Raw genomic sequence first — 20,147 nt, forward strand, 5'->3', positions numbered from 1 at the left:
CTCCAGCTCGCACTGGAACGGTTCGCAGCCGAGTGTGAAGCAGCGGGAATGAGGATCAGCACCTCCAAATCTGAGGCCATGGTTCTCAGCCGGAAAAGGGTGGAGTGCCCACTCCGGGTCGGGGATGAGTTCCTGCCCCAAGTGGAGGAGTTCAAGTATCTCGGGGTCTTGTTCGCGAGTGATGGGAGAAGGGAGCCGGAGATCGACAGACGGATTGGGGCTGCAGCTGCAGTAATGCGGACGCTGCACCGGTCCGTCGTGGTGAAGAGGGAGCTGAGTGTAAAAGCGAAGCTCTCAATTTACCGGCCGATCTACGTCCCTACCCTCACCTATGGCCACGAGCTGTGGGTAGTGACCGAAAGAACGAGATCGCGGATACAAGCGGCAGAAATGAGCTTCCTCCGAAGGGTGGCTGGCCTCTCCCTTAGAGATAGGGTGAGAAGTTCGGCCATCCGGGAGGGGCTCAGAGTAGAGCAGCTGCTGCTCCACATCGAAAGGAGCCAGCTGAGGTGGTTCGGGCATCTGACAAGGATGCCCCCTGGGCGCCTCCTGGGTGAGGTGTTCCAGGCATGTCCCACCGGGAGGAGGCCCCGGGGCAGACCCAGGACACGCTGGAGAGATTATATCTCTCGGCTGGCCTGGGAACACCTTGGTATTCCCCCGGATAAGCTGGAGGAGGTGGCTGGGGAGAGGGAGGTCTGGGCCTCTTTGCTTAGGCTGCTGCCCCCGCGACCCGGCCCCGGACAAAGCGGATGAGGATGGATGGATGGATGGACGAGTGTATCATTTCTTCTGTGTTCAAGGAAGTCACACCATTAAAAATGGAATAAATTAAAACAACTGATTACAGTGTCACTATGACAAAAATCATTTTATTACTAAACATTTAACATCAGTTATTATGAGCAAATGCTTAGATGAAACTTAAATAAAGAATCTGCTGAAATAAAGTGTTTAAAAAATGTTCATACCGAACTTCTGATGTGCAAAAAAACAAACAAAGATGAAAACCTGCTAATTCATTTCCTTCATTTAATGCAGCTGCCACTCCTTTTGCTACCAACTTTTCACTTGATTTTTTTTTAAACCAGATCATAGAAGCTTTAAAATGAATGGGTGATGCAAAATCCTGCAAAAAACAACCCACCAGTGTGCAAAAGCTAAAAAACAAAACAAAAAATATTTTATGTCGTTCAGTGACTGAACACTTTTGAACTTGACTTAAATTTTCATCTTAGATGCATAAAAACATCTGGCTGGTAGTTTTCAGGAGGATTAGCCTCACAGAGTAGCTCTAACCTGCTAATTTAATTCACATGCTAGTTCATCCTTATTTTCACATACGAGAACCATTTTTCAGATTAATTTCATGCACAGTGATGCATGCAAACTGACTTATTATAGTAGGCCTGGTGGTCTATAATTACCCCAGATTACAGACATTAGTGACCATAAGCGGCACCTGAATAACAGTTTGGTTAGGGGAAAATGATCTGTGTGATGTCCCATGTAAGCATTAAAACTTAAAACAAATGCCACAATCCAGGCAAGGCCACAGACTATATAAACATACATAATGTGCATATTATCTTACTTAAAAAGAGTCCTTCATTTCACCGTAGCAAATTAAAAAAGAAACATAGAAAAAGAAAAGAGAAATAGCTTTCTTCGATCAAACAGATACAAAACTGAGTTGAGCTTATGAGAACTAAATGTTAACATGATTTCTACAGCACTTCATCAAAGACTAGAAAACATGAAAAAACATACAGACACGTTTTTACTACATCACCGTAGCTCTAAAAGCTGAATACTGAAACACTATAAATAATTTTAAATGACAAGATTTCATTAAGTTACATTAAAATATTGAAATCATTTACTACAAAACAAATGAATACTTGTTGCAGACACGTCCACATCAGGGTCAGTAGGTGTTGGTCTAAACAGAGCTTCACTCCATCCAATGCACTCAGCATGAGTAAAATTCAACCTCGATCTGTTTGGGAATCTGTGCTCATCATCTGAGAGCGAACATCTCATATTTAATCATCCTGACTCACTGTTCTTCCATTTGTTCTGCCGGGTTTGTGAAAGACAGCAGCCCCTGTTGCTCACGCAGCCGAACAGGCTGAGAGAAAAGTGTCATGTGTGCTAAACTGGTCACAGACAGAAGCCGCACAGCAAGTTAATTTTGGGTCATGACACAGGACTGCTTTGTAAGACCAGCTGATCCTGATATTTGTTATCTCCTGCGGTGAAAGCTGAAGAGTTCTTCGTGGCACCAATCCTTGGTGAGATTGCACTTTTTGTTACTCAGGTTATTCTCTGCATTCAGTCTTATGTATATCTGAACATTTCCTTCAAACTTTTTCAAGGAGCACAGGATCGCTTTTGTTCCAGTGCTGCTCCTGATGAATATTAAGCTTCGATGAGAACTTCTCCGGGTTATGTTTCAGTCGAAGTCTGGGAATCTCTGCTCTCGTCTGCTGCTACATAGTAACAATCTCATCTTGATAAGTAGATGCAAACAGCCACAGATGTGTCTTGAAGTGGTTGGTGCAGATAAACAGCTCCACTCTCGCTCTAAAATAAGTGTCCTTCGATCCTTTCATTCAGACCAAATACTTTTCACCTTCCACGGCGGCACCTGGGCAGAGCTCCAGGGCTGGTTGAAGAGCCAAAATTTCTCCCGTGGCTCCTCCAGCGCTGGCGCAGGACAAAGTCATAGTTGGCAGTGGGGCACATTGCATAAAACACGTTGGCTTTGTCAGGTATCTGGAGCTCTGTGGCAAGAAGAGAAGTAAAGTACCATTTAGTTTTCTCCATTTGCAAGACTAATGCAGAAACAAATTTCCAATAATGTCTGCCCTTCAAGTCTATTTAAGAAATTAAAAGCTATTAAAATATTACAAGAGCAGGAGTTAGAATATATATATGTCATCTTGTGCTGAGGCTGATTTGCATTTTAATTTATGGAAAGCTGCAGACTGATGGTGAAACATATCATTGCACAAGTGAAAATGTTTCCTGCTTTCAGAGATTAAATATTGGTATATCGTTTATCTAGTTAATGCAGTGCACAGTTTAAGGTCACATTTCATGATTTATTTACTTTTTAGAACATACTCTTGTGTTTTTGCAAACAGCTAAAAGCAGAGGAGACACACAGTTTGAAAGTCCTCACTGATAAAGGTTCATTCTGTTCTGAGCAGGTTACACCAGCACTCAAATGTTTAGACTGTTTGAATTGAAGTGTGAAGCAGAGATATTCACCTTTTCCATTTTTGAGCACCTGGTAGAGGCCGAAGTCACTGCAACTGAAGTCCTCCATGTTGTGCTTTTCAAGAGCTCTCTGAATCACCTGAGGTGTGTGCTCCTGACTGGTCAGCTGGAGAGGAAATAACAGAGTCAACACTTCACATCCGCATTGATGCATTTGAAATTTGAACGTTACGCTGAACTGTCACCTTAAAAGGAAGCTAAAAACACACCTAACTTTTTCCGTCAACACAAAGGGGGACAAGAAAGTTCATCATGTAATCCCGACACTACTCTTCTAATTTCTTATTTTAGAACAAAGTTTGCCAAAAACATTCTGGCTGACCTTTAAAGAGCAGATATACCAGATCACCAGACGTACCACTATGCTCTTATAGACGTTTCCATTGCTGACACACTCCACACTGACTCTGATGATACACGAGTCAGAAACCTGTTTGTTGTAAACAGGCAGCGCCCGAGGAGAGCAGCTGGATGATGATGAGGACGATGGGTCTGGGTTTAGCACCAAGGAGGGGGATGTGAGGTCTGGATGTGAGGAGCTGCAGGAGGATCTAGACAGGGATGGGGAGGAGGACCCGGAGGAGGTGCCTTCTGTGACGTTGTGAAGGGAGCCCGAGAACGACTGAGGGGAGAGAGACGAGGAAAGAATATGAATACAACATTTGTCCCCGGTAACCGTTATACTGTCTGACTATATACAGGAGTGTGGAGGTTTCATACCTTTAGTTTCAGTCTGAGGGGGGAGAGCTGAGGCACAGACAGGTCCTCCATGTCTGAACCGCTCGAGCCAGAAGACGACACACTGATCTGGTCAGCGTGGGTCTTCCTGACAGGAGTGTCGACAGATGTTCTCAACCTGCAAATGCAATTTGAGTTGAGCACTTCTGAGCACTTTAACACTTACAGCTTTCATTCAACTGACTCAAAAAGCTATAAACAGAATTTAAAGAGTGGCTATTATGATTTTCCTAATTTTGTGTCATATTTATAGTGTAGCAAAAGTAGATACTCATGTTAAACATGACCAACACTTCAAATCATGAGGCCAAAGTATATACAAGTGATCTCTGTGAGCCAAAATCTCAGACTGCAGACTGATCTACATGCTCAGATCTCTTGTTCTGCTCTTGGCTTCCATGAAGCCTCCTCCACCTGCTTTTTTAAAAAACCTTCTATTTAAGAGGAACAGCCAATCGGAAGAAAGCTGTTTTACAGAGAGAGGCATTAAAGCGACTGACTGGTCGTGTGTAAGATAAATAAGGATGACATTCTAAAGTTATGGAGTCAGAAATGAACACCCACCTTAACTAAATAATGTTCAATTAACTAAAATTGTAACCTCTAAAGCACCTAAAAATAAACCGACAGACTTTAAACTTACGCGGCGAGCTTCCTTGTGAGCAGATAACTGCTCCATGTGTTGGGAGAGCTGGGGCAGAGGTCAGCTGGAGGCTCCAGTCCACGAGACAGTTCATAGCTACAACAGACAAAAACAAATAAAATAAGGCATGATGGACTTCACCAAAACCTACTTCATAATGTATATGAAGGGGTTTTATGTGATTCTCACCTCTCCTGGTCTGTGAGCAGCGTGTGCGTCTGCAGCCAGGCGGCGATACGAGGGTTGACTGGAAAACGGTAGTGGGAACAAGAAGCTTGAAGCTGCCTAATCTGAGAAAGAATCTCAAATTCCTATAAAGGAAACAATAAAATACAGCAGAGGTTAAAATATAGAACAGAAAGAACAAGGCGGCATATAGAAATCTGTCAGTAATTTATGCAAGACACCACTAGGAGGCGACACCTACCCGTCTGCGTTTCTCAAAGTTTATGAGGCCACCCTGTGAACAAAAGAGGGAAAAATAAACAACCTGAGTTATATTGGATAATAGATCCACTGAAGTGCCATAAAGGCAAACAAATAAAGAACTCACGTCCACTGTGTCGTTCAACGCTGTGTCCAGCATGGTGAGGACTGTCAGGTAAGTGCCCAGGTATGGTACCACACCACTGCTGTAGTTCTAAGCACAAAAAAGCCAAATCCATTATTTAAGACTGAGAACATCCCCGCAAAATGAGCAGAAAAAAAAACTAGTGAGATTTTAAGACGGTGGTGAGCAGAGCAGAAGGAAACCAGGGAAAATGATATTTAATACGTAAGCAGGCACAGAAACAAAACAGCAGAGAGAAGAGCATCTCAGTATATAGACATCATGACTATGGGGGTATAAAACATTTTACACACAGCCACACCCAGACTGAGTAAACAAATGGACGTGGGAAATGCTACACACACCTCTTGGGTGTATGCATCTTTCCATACATGCAAACATTTGTGTGAGCTGTCAGTGCATTTAAAATTTCCATTAAATATATTTCTATTAAACAAGAAGTGGAACTTAGCAACATATCTAGAAACTGAGCAGGGAACTAAAATTGAGAACAAGTGATATTTAAGGAAGCTAAATTGATGATGGGGGGAAAAAATGACCTCTTTCTTTTAGTTTTACCAGCCTGCTTAGTTGACAGATTCACTTTTTTTTTTTAGGTGAAATCTAAAATTGAGGAACCAGAAATGATGATGAGTATCCTCTTACCATCTGCCTGGACTCCGAGCAGAGCCGGGGTGATTTATCAGCCGACATGCCACTGCTGTGTGGGTGAGTCCCATCCTACAGGAAAATGGAAATTCAGGTTTGTAATGTGAGATGAAAACAAAGTAGGCATGTTATATAATTCTTCCTGTCAGGGTTGAGGGCCTCCTAACAGGGTGCTGTGGGAGGGTACTTCTGAAGAACAAATGTGTTTAAAACTTGCAAACGAGTGTTAGACATGTGCACTCAACATATTAATAACCACTGAGTAGGACAAATGCCCAGGGAGTAACTTTTATTTGCAGTTTTATTAGTGTCAGCTAAGAACAATGGGCTTCTCTTTGTCACTGATAAAAGCAGTATCATTGAATACACACTCGTATCAGTTTCTTTCCACAGGGAAAGGCTCTCAGAACAAAAAGCAAAGTGGTAAGTGAACTGGACACACCTTTAGACTTGTGAATTAAATTCAGAAGAATATGTGACTCAACCATCAAAAAGGAGAAAGTAATTAATGAACAATAACAGGCCACTTGACAGGACTTCTCTATGAAGCTTCTCTATGAAATGATTAAGGACCTCCTTTGAAACATTTTAGTTTGAAAATGTGATCACGGAGCTGTGTGAGAATTCATGTGACTGTATTGGTATTCGTGGCTGGAATTTTAAGTAGCAGTACACTCTCTAGGCTAGTTTTTAAAAGGTGTTTCTCTGTCCATGTTTGTTTGTCAGGTTTTAATTTACCACAGTTTACATTTATCATCATCCAGCTGTAATTACAGACCCAAGAGGCACATATACAAGTAAAGCAGGTTTCATGAGAAGTCAAACAAGGCTCTTGTTGTACATTCCAGGAAGAATCCTGGTAATGTCTTCCTGCAGTGCATTCATTATTGTATTCCTTGATTCTCTGAGGACTGAGCTAAAGATACAGATACCCCGAAGGCAGTACAGTTCTGCCTATTTCAAGAACACTTGGTACTAATAACAGCTTTCTTCTCTCATCTTCGGTCCACGTTCTCCCACATGTGTATGTGTAGAAAATACATGTAGTTACCTCCACCAGGATCTCCCTGTTGGTCAGCACACAGTTCTCATCAGGAAAAGTCTCACAAAGGTGGTCAAAGGTGGCCATGCTTTCCCTGAAAACCCAAAATATTTATTACATAAAGATTGTTTCTTTTTCCTGCAGTAGTATATTCTTCTTTTGAGTGAAACAACCCTGTAATATAAATGAAATATTTGCTGACCTGCTGACAGCAGCCCATGTCTTTTTGAGGCGATACACAGCGTTGGATTGCAGGGCTGAAAGGATGGCCCTTAAAGAAGAGAAGTTCTTCAGCTCTCTGCACTCCTGCACAGATACAATAAGATTGTTAGTGTCTTTCTTGTGTCCTCATTTTGTTTTTGGATGGAAACTTTTTGTTAATCTCTAAATATTTTGTGATGCAAACCTGTGCAACAGCGATCCACCGCTCGATGACGCGTGCTCTGTGACAGGGGCTGGTGCGCAAGATGCAAGGTGAGCTCGGAGCAGAGGAGGGGTACAGGAAGTTAGAGGACAAAGAAGGTGACAAGCCAGGGGAGGAAGTGGAAGGGAGGTGCGGGGATGTGCAGAGGAGTGAGGTGATGACACTGTTGGTGACAGCGTTAAACTGGGAGATGGTGGCGCGGACCGTTGGTGCCAGGTTTCGGTTTTCTTTTTTGTCACGTTGGGACCAGACGCAGCCCAGGCAGTGGAAGGGCTCCACTTTGACAAACAGGTCCTGGGGGAAAAAATTGTCATAAGACAGGAAAAAATTAATGAGAAAAAAAAAAACCCTCCCACAATCACCCGAGAAACACAGAACTTCAATTTTTTATAAAAACGAAACCTACAGCATCCAGTCTGGTCAGCTGCTCAGCCACTTCCCTCACGGGCAAGTCCATAAAGTTGTATTTGTCTTCATTCTTAGTGGACATCTCGGCTTCATCTACCTGCTGCAGTGATTCACTGCTGTGCTCTGACGCAGGCTGGCCGCAATCTGTCAAATACGCCAAATCATAAATGACATTAAAACGTGCAGCTCAATGCACACGTGAAGGAAAACACTCGTGAACCCACGGCGGTATTTGTAAATAAGGAGAACTGTTTCAGATGCTGCAAAAATGACCTTGTAAAAATCAACAGACCAATGAGGTCATTGAAACAAGTATCTCACAGGTAGCTTCCTTCTTTTAGATAAATAGCCAAGATTAGATTATTAGAAGTAATTAGCTTAATCTGGACCTGTAAATTAAATGATTTATTGTTGATATAAGGTCTTGAACATCAGGTTATACTAAATTCTTCTGATAAAAACTGATTCACACATTATGTATCTGTTTTTTGTTTTTTTTACCTTGTTCCTGGAACCTCTTGAGCAGGCCCTCTGCATGATGAACCAAACATCTGAAGCAGAGCCGATGTTGCATGTGGACACACAAAGTCCGGAGAGCCTGGTACTGAGGGGGCTCATTGAAGTCTTCGCTGTATTCCTCTAACCAAAGCCGGATCACTGGGACCAAGGTACTAAAGGAGATTCATGGGAGATGACGATTACTGATTGATTGTTAATTTTACTCCACAAGGTTAGTTTACATGAGACTTGATGATATCTGAGGAACACATGCATAATTTACAACAGATTAACTAAAAAACAAACAAACTTGTAACTGTTTTTTGTACTCACCTGTTCGCGTTCACTGAGTTATCCAGGTTTGTGACCGAGTCATTTCTGTAATCGGCAAGGGAGACAGGATTATGTATTATCACCACAGAAAAGGACAACATAGTGAGCGAATGATGACAGAATAAACCCTGTAAACAAGGAAAGTCCCAGGGTTGCAGCTTAACAACTGTTCATCCTGTGGAAATGTCCTGCAACACTCTAACTCCCTGCAGACACACCGTGTCCTTGTTACAGAGTGTAAACAGATAAATGCCCCCCATGGTGTTTAATAATGATATGCGTGCAGTAAAACTGGAGAATGGTGCCACGTTGTCGCATGTGCAGGAAGTTTTATAACAGGATCCTGTGCCTTTATTGCATGAAAGCAGGGAACAAAACAGAACTTTAAGAACCTTAGTGGTCACAGCACAGGAGCAAGTCAAAGACTGTGTAAGCTGGGTAAATTAATTCAACCCAACTTATGCAGTTAAAATATAGTTCTTTAAGAAGTTTTACAACAGCAGCAAAAGGCCACATCCTGTACAAAATCCTGTAAGGCAAAAGACGGAAAACACAATTCAGAGTTTGTTCTGATGGTGATCGCTTCTAAGAAATTTCCCAGGAAATCTTTTGCCACCAGCACTGCAGTCATGAGGGCGACTGTTTGACAAATAATATATGAACTCCACACTAGTGGTCACAGATCCATACATGATGTAATTAGCAAAGTTGAGTTAGAAAGAAAAGAGACATCAAAGTTTCTTTGAGCTGTGTTTGTTTTATAACTTTAGAACATCCTATTCTCCTCCTAATAGAAATTAGGAGGAGAATAGAATAATTTCTATTATCATCCTAACACATTGGTGTATACACAACTCCGAAATATGTACTTTGCAAAAGATTCCTGAAGGTATTTCCTGAGGCAAAATCAATAAGTTAACTGTAAATAGTTGCTGGGTGTGGAGGGTGTAGCCATGATCGTTTCACAATGGAATAAAGCTCGAGACTGCTTTGTTTAGTTCATGACGATAATACCTGTCATAGAAACCTGCTGAGGCGATGTAAACAGGCTGTTAAACTGCTCTGTCCTTTGGAAATTGATTTGTGCACTGGGCATGTTGTAAACCTGGTTATTACGCATGCGCTCCACTTTCATTTGTAAGCAGTGATGACCTTTTTAAAAGCAGCACAAAGTGGAATAATAAATAAATGTCAATAAGTTAGAAGGCAATTATTAAAGCCTTCTTATCTGTGGCTTCTGATAAGGAGCGATGATTAGGGCTTAACTGATTTCGTCTTTCAAATGGTCCATTTCACAAAAAATTAAGGCCTTCATCTGACTCCAGCTGTGTACATTTATACATGTTAAATCAAGCAGCAAAATTATCTCATATACGGGCTTACACACCAGCTGACAGCACCCTCATGCTTTCTGTTAACACAAGTCTATAAAATCTCACCTCTGAAACAGCAGCTCAATGAGGGTGCTGGTGGAGGTGAAGGCCCTGTAGGTGGAGAGGAACACTTGGATGAAGTCGGACTCCCTTTTCTCAGGGTCCAGTAGATGGGTAACCAGACGCTCCAGGGTAGCTGCCTTCAGCCTGCGCACCTTCACCGTGTGGTACTGGACGAAGCTCATTGGAAGCTCTCCCATGGTCGAGGTCGGCACAGGCTCCCTGCGTAGCGTGATCCCAAACACTGCCCCGTCCTCCTCCTCTTCGCCCCACTCCTGAACCGGGTCCTACAGGAGAAAATTCAGGTAATGATCTGACAAATCTGGACCTAGCACATGAAATTTCTTCCTGTGTTCTGCTCTGGTCTTTGTGATTCTGCAGAGCCCCCAGAATTCATTCAGTGTATAAGAGAGAATAAAAAAATGTGATCTAAATTTGTTTAAAGCCTTGGAATACGCAGATGATTGTTTCAAAATTAACTTAACAAATTCCATGATTTTATTTAAAAAGATCGAACTCTGCTTCGTTAAACTCACTGATGACATACGCACATACACACACACCTAGTGACCAATGACAGAAAATTTTGTTTTACTGACGTATTTGTTTATGCCAAAAAACATGGGGATGATTCATTGCACCTGACACAGTTGACTACAATTTGATGAGGAATTTGAAAGTCTTAGTTAGATACAACCTCATATTTCCTCCTCCAAAACTTTAGAGAAATAGTCAGATGTAATAGGGAAAAAAAACGGGCCATTGGTTTATTTTTACGTGTGACACAAAATTATGACATTTTGTAATGGAAAGATTAACTTAAAACTTATTTTAACATCAGATCTGAGAAAACTCCAGATGTCTCTAGATTGGAATTTTGTAATTTAGTCATATTAATGACAAACAACAACATTATAACATCTTTGACAGTCAAACAACAATGATGATTTTTAAGAGCATAAAAATTTACCACTCTTACTTTAAAAGGAATTTAAACAGACCACTGATCAGCTGAATTATTAATTATATAAGCTATGGAAGACATGTGAGATCAGGCAGTGAAACTGCAGAGCAACTCTTAAAGCACAAATAATTATAAATGCAGAAAAGACAACAATACTTATTTGATCTAGCTTAAACTGATCCAGCAGCCCTTCAAACTAATAACTATAACTCCAAATAGATGGTGTTTTACAAAGCCACAGACATTAGACAGTAACTGGGTTCCAAACCCCACAGGCAAACAATCTCAAACTTGCCATGAGATCTGGGTGTCACCTCATCTTCTAATACTCACAGACCTGAAATGAGGCTCGCTGATCCTGCTGGTAAACAAGCGTTATTTTGTGCATGCATGACAATAGGAGCAGAGCACTCTTTAAAATACCTGACACCACATGACAGAAACCAGTGTGCAAAGCATTGTGACACCAGCGCATACTCAACAGTGAATGAAACTTTTGTATTTTCCCTGCACACCATAGAATCACGATTAAGTTCACATGAAGCTGACAACAAATGAAAACAACCAAGAATGAAAAAGCTGCAGTCAGATTCATGTGTTAACTTATAACTAATGCATGCCAGAAAGAAGATCGTTCATTTGACCTACCATGGATAAGTGCCATTTTCCCATCTTTATCCTGCTCTTGGGGTAAATAAGTCCTTCTGTGTGTAAACTCTCGTGGCAGTGGATTTTTAAGGATTCAATCACGGTCTTCGACACTTGGCTTGAGTCTGAAGTAAACCTGACACTTTCATCCTTCATAAATAATATAGCGAAAATGTCTCTTTAAAAAAATAATAAATAAATACAAAGATACGCGAGCACAACTTTCCAAACTGTCGCTTAACTAGAATGACGCCTGGTCGGGTAAAACGAATAGAAGTTATTTCGGTGGGCGGAGCTAATAAACAGGTGTGGGCCGGCTCAACACAAACAACCAATAAGATTAGCCAAATAAATAGCATCAGACGCTATCGTGCATATGTTAAGCCTGAGGTTGTGACTGGAAATTTGTTACTGATACTGGCAATACTGTAAAGGTTTCCAGCGCTGTTATCACAGCAGCATCAGCAGAGTAATATGATCACTGCTGTTTACGTGTGACATCAGGAAGTAAGGACCCCATCTATCCGTCTGTCTGGCTACTTTTTAAAAGCCGGATCCTCAAACTGAAAGCCACTCAAGTAAAATAAACCACGGAGAGTCACAAAGACATAATTACCCGAATGGTATTAAATTGTTCTATATTTATTTCTCCAACCATATAGAGTTTGCTGTCTGAGTTTCCAAGTCTCCAAAGCACACATGTCGGATAAAAATATTATTTTATTTATATTTTCATGAGAAATAAAGTGGAGTAAGAATGGTCTTAAAAACCAACTTGTTTTTGCATGAAACCTCTGTAACGATTTTATATTCTATCACTGATGTGAGTTTGACTCTTTAAAAGAGTTTAGACGAACCCAGCACAGCCATTACAGGTGAAGTCTGTGACTTCTAGTGTCAGAGATATCACATTTTGTCATGGGTTTGGCATGTTTGCTGGTCATAAATTTAGCCTCACCTCCCTCACTGAAGCCACCATGATGTTGTTATGGTCCAGCACCCTTCCTAGAATGGGAAGCTTGACTCCACAGTGCCATTTGAGTGTTAGTACCAGACACATAATGCAATGTGACGGCTTACAATATGTGTGGTAATAGTGAGTCATAGCTATATGTTTTTAAATAACTAATAAGTATAAGTAAGTATTTAGAAATGTTCAAATTTATATCACATAAAACTCATAAAACAATGATAATCGGCAACTACTGTGACATCTGCTGGCCATGGTATAAATAGTAAAAGATGGACTTGATGAAACCTTAATTTCCTTAACTATCATCTTTTTCAGTATGTCTTGACATATATTGGATTCTGATGCACGGTTACAAGAAATATTTTGAGATGGACGCACATGATCTATTACGACAGCCCCTAAAGGGAACAGCCTAATGAAAAGGAGGAAACTTTTTATCATCATTTAATGATGGATAAAAAATTGTGCTATGTGGGAAGTTAACAGTTTTGGGGGCATGTCAGAAGAAGTTTGTGAACCTCTGTCTCAAAGTCTGGGTGGCCTTAATTGTAGAGCAAATAAAACTGTAGAGGACCATCCAATCAGGGCGAGACTAAGAAACAGCATTTAACACTTCCTAATCATGTGAAAGAACTTCTCCTCATCCTATACTGTTTTACTGAAATACTACTACTACAATTTACTCTGGGGATTTTACTTTCTGTTGTTTATACATGAATATATCTGTGTGTACATGTAGATTTGTGTTTATGTCTGGCCAAAACCTCACACTCTATTTAATTGGGGACCTTTTAGATTTCAGTGTTTTGAAAAGCATTACAAAATGCCACAACATTTATTATTTTCTAGACGTGCATTAAGTGTTTTGCCAAGATCTTGTACTGATGATGCAGGAGTCAGACCACTGTCTAAAGTCTTCTCCAGCATGTCCCAAAGACACTATATTCAGGCAGGGTTGATTTAATATTAAAGACCTGACTAACCGAAGCAAACACATCATAATACTGCCCCCACAGGCTTGTACAGCAGATGCTATTCATAAGGGGGAAAACCTCATTCAGCTCAGTTCTTATCCTAATGGGCCAGTCACACTGGAACAGGATAAATGTGGAGTCATCTGACCGTTTGACCTTTCTGTTGCTCCAGAGTCCAGTCCCTAGCAAAGTGAAAGTCTTTCCTTGCCAAACAGCCTCACTGATAAGCGGTTTTCTTAAAGCTAAACAGCTGTTTACCCCCAATCCATTTAGTTTGCTATGAGCTCTACAGTTTATTTTATGGTCTGTTTGGTTTTCTGATTGATGCAGGCTTAAAATCGGACACTTCTGAAACAGACGATCATCTCTTCCACGACAACAGGAGGCAGCTTCTGAAATTGTGGTTTTAAAATATTTTTAAAAAATGTTTAAAAAGTTAGTCACTGCATCAGTCAGGGTTAACTAACCAGTTCCCACCCGAAGAATGTTAATCGCTGCAGTAATTATTTAATGGAAGCCTCCCACCAAATGAGGACTTCTTGTTGGCCACCTACGTATATGTAGGTGTGTATGCATATGTGTTCATATATAAGAATGTGTATATATTTTTATTTTCCTTTTCTTATTTTTTTGTTTTCTTGACAATAAAGGCATCCAATTCGAGATAAACAGGGATTGTTTTGAACTGTGAATCATATAGACTCCAGTAGATACAGAGCTGTAAATAGACATAAACGCTCCTTTTAAACAGGCCCAAGTGCTTTCCACTTGCTTCATCTTCTTTGAGGAAATATTATTTTTTTGTTTTTGGAAAATGTTAAGGGAAGATTGATCTTGCAAATGCAAAGCTAATTCTAGGCCAGTGTGAAAAAACTAGAAACAATGCAGTCACACCATAAAAGAATCCAGTCAGGACAGTTTTTCCCCAAGAGCTTAATGTCGTGTTAAAGGCGCGGTGACATACCACAAAGACAGGTCGTAGTTCTAAAAATATGTGTGCGATTTAAAAAGAAAAGGTACAAAACAGCGATAGGCATCTACGTATTAAAACCAAAGAAATTCTTTCATATGAATTTGGAGACAAACTGACAAATGAGCAAAACACAAGCTGAGCGGATGGAGCATCTTCAGTCAGGCTTCTGTCATTGATCATTAAGCCCAAAAGGAAGAATGAGCTTTTTGTTTGCCTAATGAGTTTCACTCTCATTCACTCTCACAAAGCCACCCTCTATTTCGAAAGAGGCTAAACAAAAATGTGGAGAAACAGAGGGGAGACCTCAATTACTTCTAATTAGACACAATAAATGGTGATGTGATGGCAGGCAGGCAACAAGTAAAACCCAGCCTACAAACAGTTAACGATGACTGCTTTGAAAAACACGCATGATCAAAAGGCTTTTTCTTTGGTCTGAAATGTGATATATTTTCTGGAGAGTCTAATGCACTGTAGTTCTTCCTTAGTTTTACTAAAAGGCTATTGTTAGTGATGACGTCATGACTGTAAAAACAACGGGACAATAGCTGAACTCACCCCACCCATGAACACACACACACACGCACACACACAGGACACAGGATTTTTAAGTAATCAGTTTAAAACTATTATATTTGACTTCTTTCTTAGATATCAGTAAGTTCTTGTTTTCCAGTTTTATCCCAGTCATCCATGATAGTTAGAAAGAATATTAGGTTTGGTTGTTGGCAACATTAACCTGAGATATAGGAACCTGTAACAGGCAACTTCTATTAATGTTTCACAATGATTCAAAGAAAAATGAACCTTTAATGAAAAATAATTAATTCCAGTTTGAAACTGATGGATCAGTCTTTGCATAAATAACTTCCTTTCTTCTCTAGAAATTGAATATATTTTGCTGGTTACACAAAACAAAGAATATGGAGAAACTTAAGTCTCCTGAGAGTGAACGGTGCTTTTCTAAAACATATTTTGCTAAATGGTGTGAACTATCTTAACAGTTAATCATTAATGAAAAGTCTTGCAGATCATTGTTTTTATCAGCTGTGGGTTATTACATAAACTGGCAGGGCTGGCAGGGCCTTGCCACTACACAGGACTCTTTAGCAATAATGGACTGTAAGTGCTTTTACAGCTCAGTGCAACTTTGTGATTGCAGAATCTAACAAATGTTATAGGTAATTCATTTATTTATGTTGTGTACTGGTTTTGTTTACTATTGCTTACAATCCAAATCTCAGTCAAATAAAAGTTGAATAAAGGCATATAAATCTCAAAATGTAATAATATTATAGATTATATTTCATGTAATGTTCTAGTGAGTCATATTATATAGAAATCATACCTTGTGTTTTCTATTCAAAAAATAAACGGCATTTTTGAACTGGGGTTACTGATGTTTTGGGTTAGTTTCACTGTTGACTTTCAGGAGGTTCACCTGAACTATTTAGATGAAATTGTAAAACACAGTTGTTGACAGTGCACCAAGAATAGCACCCCACTATTGCATAAAGCTGAGCGTGACACCAGCCTTTTCTCAACATTGCTACAAAACTCCAAACTCACCTCACACTGTCCATCGGTGTCCAAAAACTGGAAACTCCTTAGCCACACTCCAGGCTCCGTGTTCATGTGAACGCCCATGCACTGACTCTGCCTCAGCCAAAGCAGCCTCTTCATCCTGCCAACCCTGCTGCGGAGGCTGCGGGGTTCCCCGGCATCACTGCCTCCACACACAGGCAGGATGGTCCTCATGTTTTGGCTCTGTGCCGGTCACGCTACAGGCCCACGCACACCTCGTCAGACCTCTCCCACACCTGATGCCTCATCTGTGTCATGGAGGAGAGCGTGAAAACAACCACCACACATTTACAGTCATTTAAAGTTTATTCTAGAGCGGCTAACACTGTAGTACTGCTTGATACCTCTGATATCCAGCCATTTTAAAATCTATTAAACAGACCAGTGCTAAAAACTGGAATAACGGTAGCTGAATAAAATCATATTCAACAGAAAACAGCACTGCACTATGACATAAAACATTTTAATTTGATTAATTCACTTCTTAATGAAATACATCTATCTGTTCTTCTATAGCATAAAAAAACAGAAAGAACTATAAGAAAGCATTAAGATATGGGGCATTTATCTTGAATTAATTTAAGTTTAATAAAATAAAACTGACCCAATACTGAGTGTATACATGAAATGCGCCAGTGTTTGCTTTGTTAAAATGACACTGCTTACATTTTTGGAATCATACTGATTTTTTAAAAGCTGCCTATCTTCTATTAAAAAGGCTTTTAATGGGCACATAAGACAATAAACAAAAACATGAACACTGAGTGACATATTACTTTCATTTTGACCATTCAATATTTCTCTAATAAGGTACAAAATTAACATATTGAAACACCTGCAAGATGCAGAAAATGCGTTGGCCACAGAATCTCCAAGAAAAATCTTCATCAGTCTGATATTAAATACGATCACATCTACACAAAGCAAAGAAAACGACAGTCACTTACTGCTTCTCAGTAATCCTTGTTCAGAGCTGCACTTGTCCAACCAGAATACTCATTTAGAGCAGTGTGAAACTTGCAAGGAAGAGACTCTGGTATTTATCACCGAGGGCTGATTGTTCTTTGTGTTTGTGGGTGGATGATGCCCTGCGCATGTACGTACGTGTGTGTACGTGTGTGTATGTGTGAGTATGTGTGTGTGTGTTGGAATGGCCTCCTCCTTGTTTGGCTGTACTCTCTGTGATATGTAATTATGTCCCATTTTAATCGTTTCTCACAAAAATTCACTGCCTTCTTTTCCCCCCCCTCAGCCATGGATAGAAATAAGCACCTCTGCTGCAGAAATGTAAAAAAAACCCAAAAAACGTGCCCTTTTTTTGTTAAACAGTGCAAATTGCCATGAATTCATTTTGACTGATGAGAGTTTGGTGGTAAAATGCCAAGCCCTTAAATAATTCTTACCTAGGAATGTATTATTTCGCATTTGAAAGGCAAGGCAAGCATGCAGTCACACCTAAAGCCTCCACTAACAGCTGAGGCATGTTCAACAGAAAGCATTTTTGGCATAAGATGCTGAAGAATCGAGCCTACACTTGTGGCAGTGATTCAAATTCTGCAGCAGAAGGAGCATGCCTGTCTCCTCTCACGAACTGGTTGGTAAAGGCAAAAAGGCAGCGATAAAGCAGACATACATGTGTAGATTTCAGGAAGCTGAGGAGACAAGCCCCCGTCAGAAATTTAGATTCTTAATAAAATTAAGGAAGCAGAGGAATTATTGAGAAGAAATGGGCAGTGCAGGAATGGGCATCTCTTTTACTAGAAAATATGAATTCTGTGTTTATAATGCAGCGCTTTTTGGTAATAAACATCCTTAAACACACGCAATGTTGTGATGTCAGTCAGCAGCTGTATAGCCTTTCCGCTGCAACCATGCACAGACGACCAGAAGAGCTGATAGCCATGAAAGAGCCAGAAAGAAAAACAAGGAAGTCTAATATTAGGACATCTTTTCTCTAGAAAGTCTAAAAAACAAGTGAGCCACTTTGTCAAAGTACTGCTGCTACTTCCCTGGCTAAACCTTAAAAACAACAAAGCAGAGATATGCATGATTCCTAATAAATAAATACATAAAGTGCAATTAACATTGACATGAATAGATGCCAACTTTAAGAGGTTACCTTCTCAAATTGTCTAAAAGTAGCCTGGTGCAGTATTGTCTCCTTATGCTCTGACTTCCTCAAATGGAACCAAGCAAACATAAATGAGGACTGAAGAGCAAATTGTGCGTCTGCCTTGATGTATCAAAGCCAATTTACAGAAAGAAACCTGGAGCATAATTAAGCAAAACCAACTGCAGTCTTTGTTGAACTGTTACCTGGTGCCTGATTATATGGGTCATTGGCATTAATAAGAACATTCCTACCACATATTGATGCATAAAATAGATACATTTGTGCAGATTCACTTGAATGTGGCAAAGGAAGTGTCTGATGCTTAAAATATCACTATAGTAGAAATATTTTGTGTAATATTTTTTGACGGTGGGAGAAAGCACAGTTCCTAAAGACTTAATCAGGGTGGCATGAGTGCCCAGCATTCTCTAGTGGGCCCTGCGATCACTGTAGAGCCTGTGGCCAACAGAATAGCAGAATTGATGGGTTCAGACCTGTGCTTTTCACAGAGACCAGGGTCACCACACCAAGAGCACATGTAGTAGATGTGAAAGGGTCTGGAGAAGCTGTGGAGAATGTTATGCTGTCTGAACCATCGTTCAGCATGACCACTTTGGTGGTGCGTCAATGATGGTTTGGGGAGGCATAACCATAGATGGACACACAGACCTCGACAGGCAACAGGTTGAACTTCAGACTATCCGGAAACTCAGTGATGCCCTGGAGGAGAGGTCCAAAAAACCATCCATCATGTCATTAGGAGCATGCCCTGACATTGTCACAAAGGCTTACAGGCACATAAGAGCCTGAGTTGTTGCAATGAAATTTCGGTAAAAAGGACAAGCCTACTGCATCGTGTTTTCTCTTAGAATTTCAGGGTCTCTTTGAATTTAGCCATCTGTAAGTTGCTATTTTTAATTTCCACCAAATGACGTGGCATCATTTCATTTGAACATTACCCAGTCCATATCAGTACAGATATCCATTGTGATTTTTCCCCCACTGAGATCTGGTGTATTTCTCTGTTACTGCTTATCCTGGTGAACTAAACCAACGGCCTTCTCCGTGTTCCTTTAATGTTTTTGAGCAGTGAATATAGAATAAATCACTGTGGGAATGTATGGTTAAAATGTGATTAGTAGCTAAAGTGCTTTTTGTGTTCGGTAAGACCAGAGAAGTGCTATAGAAATTCCAGTACATAACAATAACTTTAGGTATAGGCTAATGTAATGTTTCAGATGAACTCAAAGTGCATAAGTCTGTGAAAAAACTCTCTAAATAAATGTTCTCAGGAGCTTTTATTAGTCCATCCATAACAACAAACAGAGGCTTAGTACTAATTGCATAATTGTGCTGGGATCAAATACGCATTCAGATAGTTAAGCTACGCTCGAAGTCAGATTTATTTTGTTTCCAGTATCACAAAATCCCCTTTATATTATCTTCCAAACATCATATAAGTTCTAACAGCTTCTATTCCCGCATAAAATATACTGAAATGTAGATAAACTTAGTTTTAGAGAGCAATGGATAAAAAAGACATGAACAAGCAGTCAAAAAACTTCAGCAAAACTTATAAAATGAACACAACCTGAGCCATGTTAGGCACAATGTTTTATCACAGTTGTCCTTATTCTAACCTTTTTTGGAGCACACACACATATATACACAAAAACCTAATAACTGTGCTCAGAGAGCTTTTGTTCACAGCACAGAGTTGTCTTTCTGGTTGCTTTTGGTACGTCATTCAATCACTGCTGCTGACCTAGCCCTGTGCGAGACACTGAGACATTCACTGTGGTTATTATCTGACATGTTGGTATGGAGATGTATTATTCAGTCTACTCAACCAGTGGTTAAGAAGAGAAGCAACAAACACTGTCTGAGATGCCAAT

The 20,147-nt window shown here is 40.3% G+C and overlaps 1 protein-coding gene across 2 annotated transcripts; it reads right to left on the minus strand.

The window, feature by feature from the left end:
- Positions 1-852: 852 nt before the first annotated feature.
- Positions 853-17,203, minus strand: rgl3a (ral guanine nucleotide dissociation stimulator-like 3a). Of its 2 annotated transcripts, XM_086296754.1 has the most exons (18): positions 17,087-17,203; positions 16,125-16,387; positions 10,030-10,310; positions 8,591-8,635; positions 8,261-8,430; positions 7,758-7,903; positions 7,334-7,645; positions 7,130-7,233; positions 6,937-7,021; positions 5,883-5,957; positions 5,220-5,306; positions 5,094-5,126; positions 4,856-4,977; positions 4,667-4,762; positions 4,006-4,141; positions 3,644-3,907; positions 3,277-3,391; positions 853-2,786 (listed from the first exon to the last, which is right to left on the minus strand). In XM_086296754.1, the coding sequence occupies exons 2-18, from the start codon at positions 16,311-16,313 to the stop codon at positions 2,632-2,634; spliced, it is 2,415 nt and encodes an 804-aa protein (XP_086152880.1). In that variant the 5' UTR covers positions 16,314-16,387; positions 17,087-17,203; the 3' UTR covers positions 853-2,631. The 2 variants fall into 2 exon arrangements, with proteins under 2 accessions (XP_086152880.1, XP_086152881.1); XM_086296755.1 differs by lacking the exons at positions 16,125-16,387; positions 17,087-17,203 and adding an exon at positions 11,636-11,865.
- Positions 17,204-20,147: the final 2,944 nt, after the last annotated feature.

This window comes from Aulonocara sp. 'chitande type north' Nkhata Bay, linkage group LG6 (genome assembly GCF_057382095.1).
Source record: "Aulonocara sp. 'chitande type north' Nkhata Bay isolate Kocher_YH1m ecotype deep benthic linkage group LG6, A_spYH_male_GT1.1, whole genome shotgun sequence".
NCBI lineage: Eukaryota > Metazoa > Chordata > Actinopteri > Cichliformes > Cichlidae > Aulonocara > Aulonocara sp. 'chitande type north' Nkhata Bay.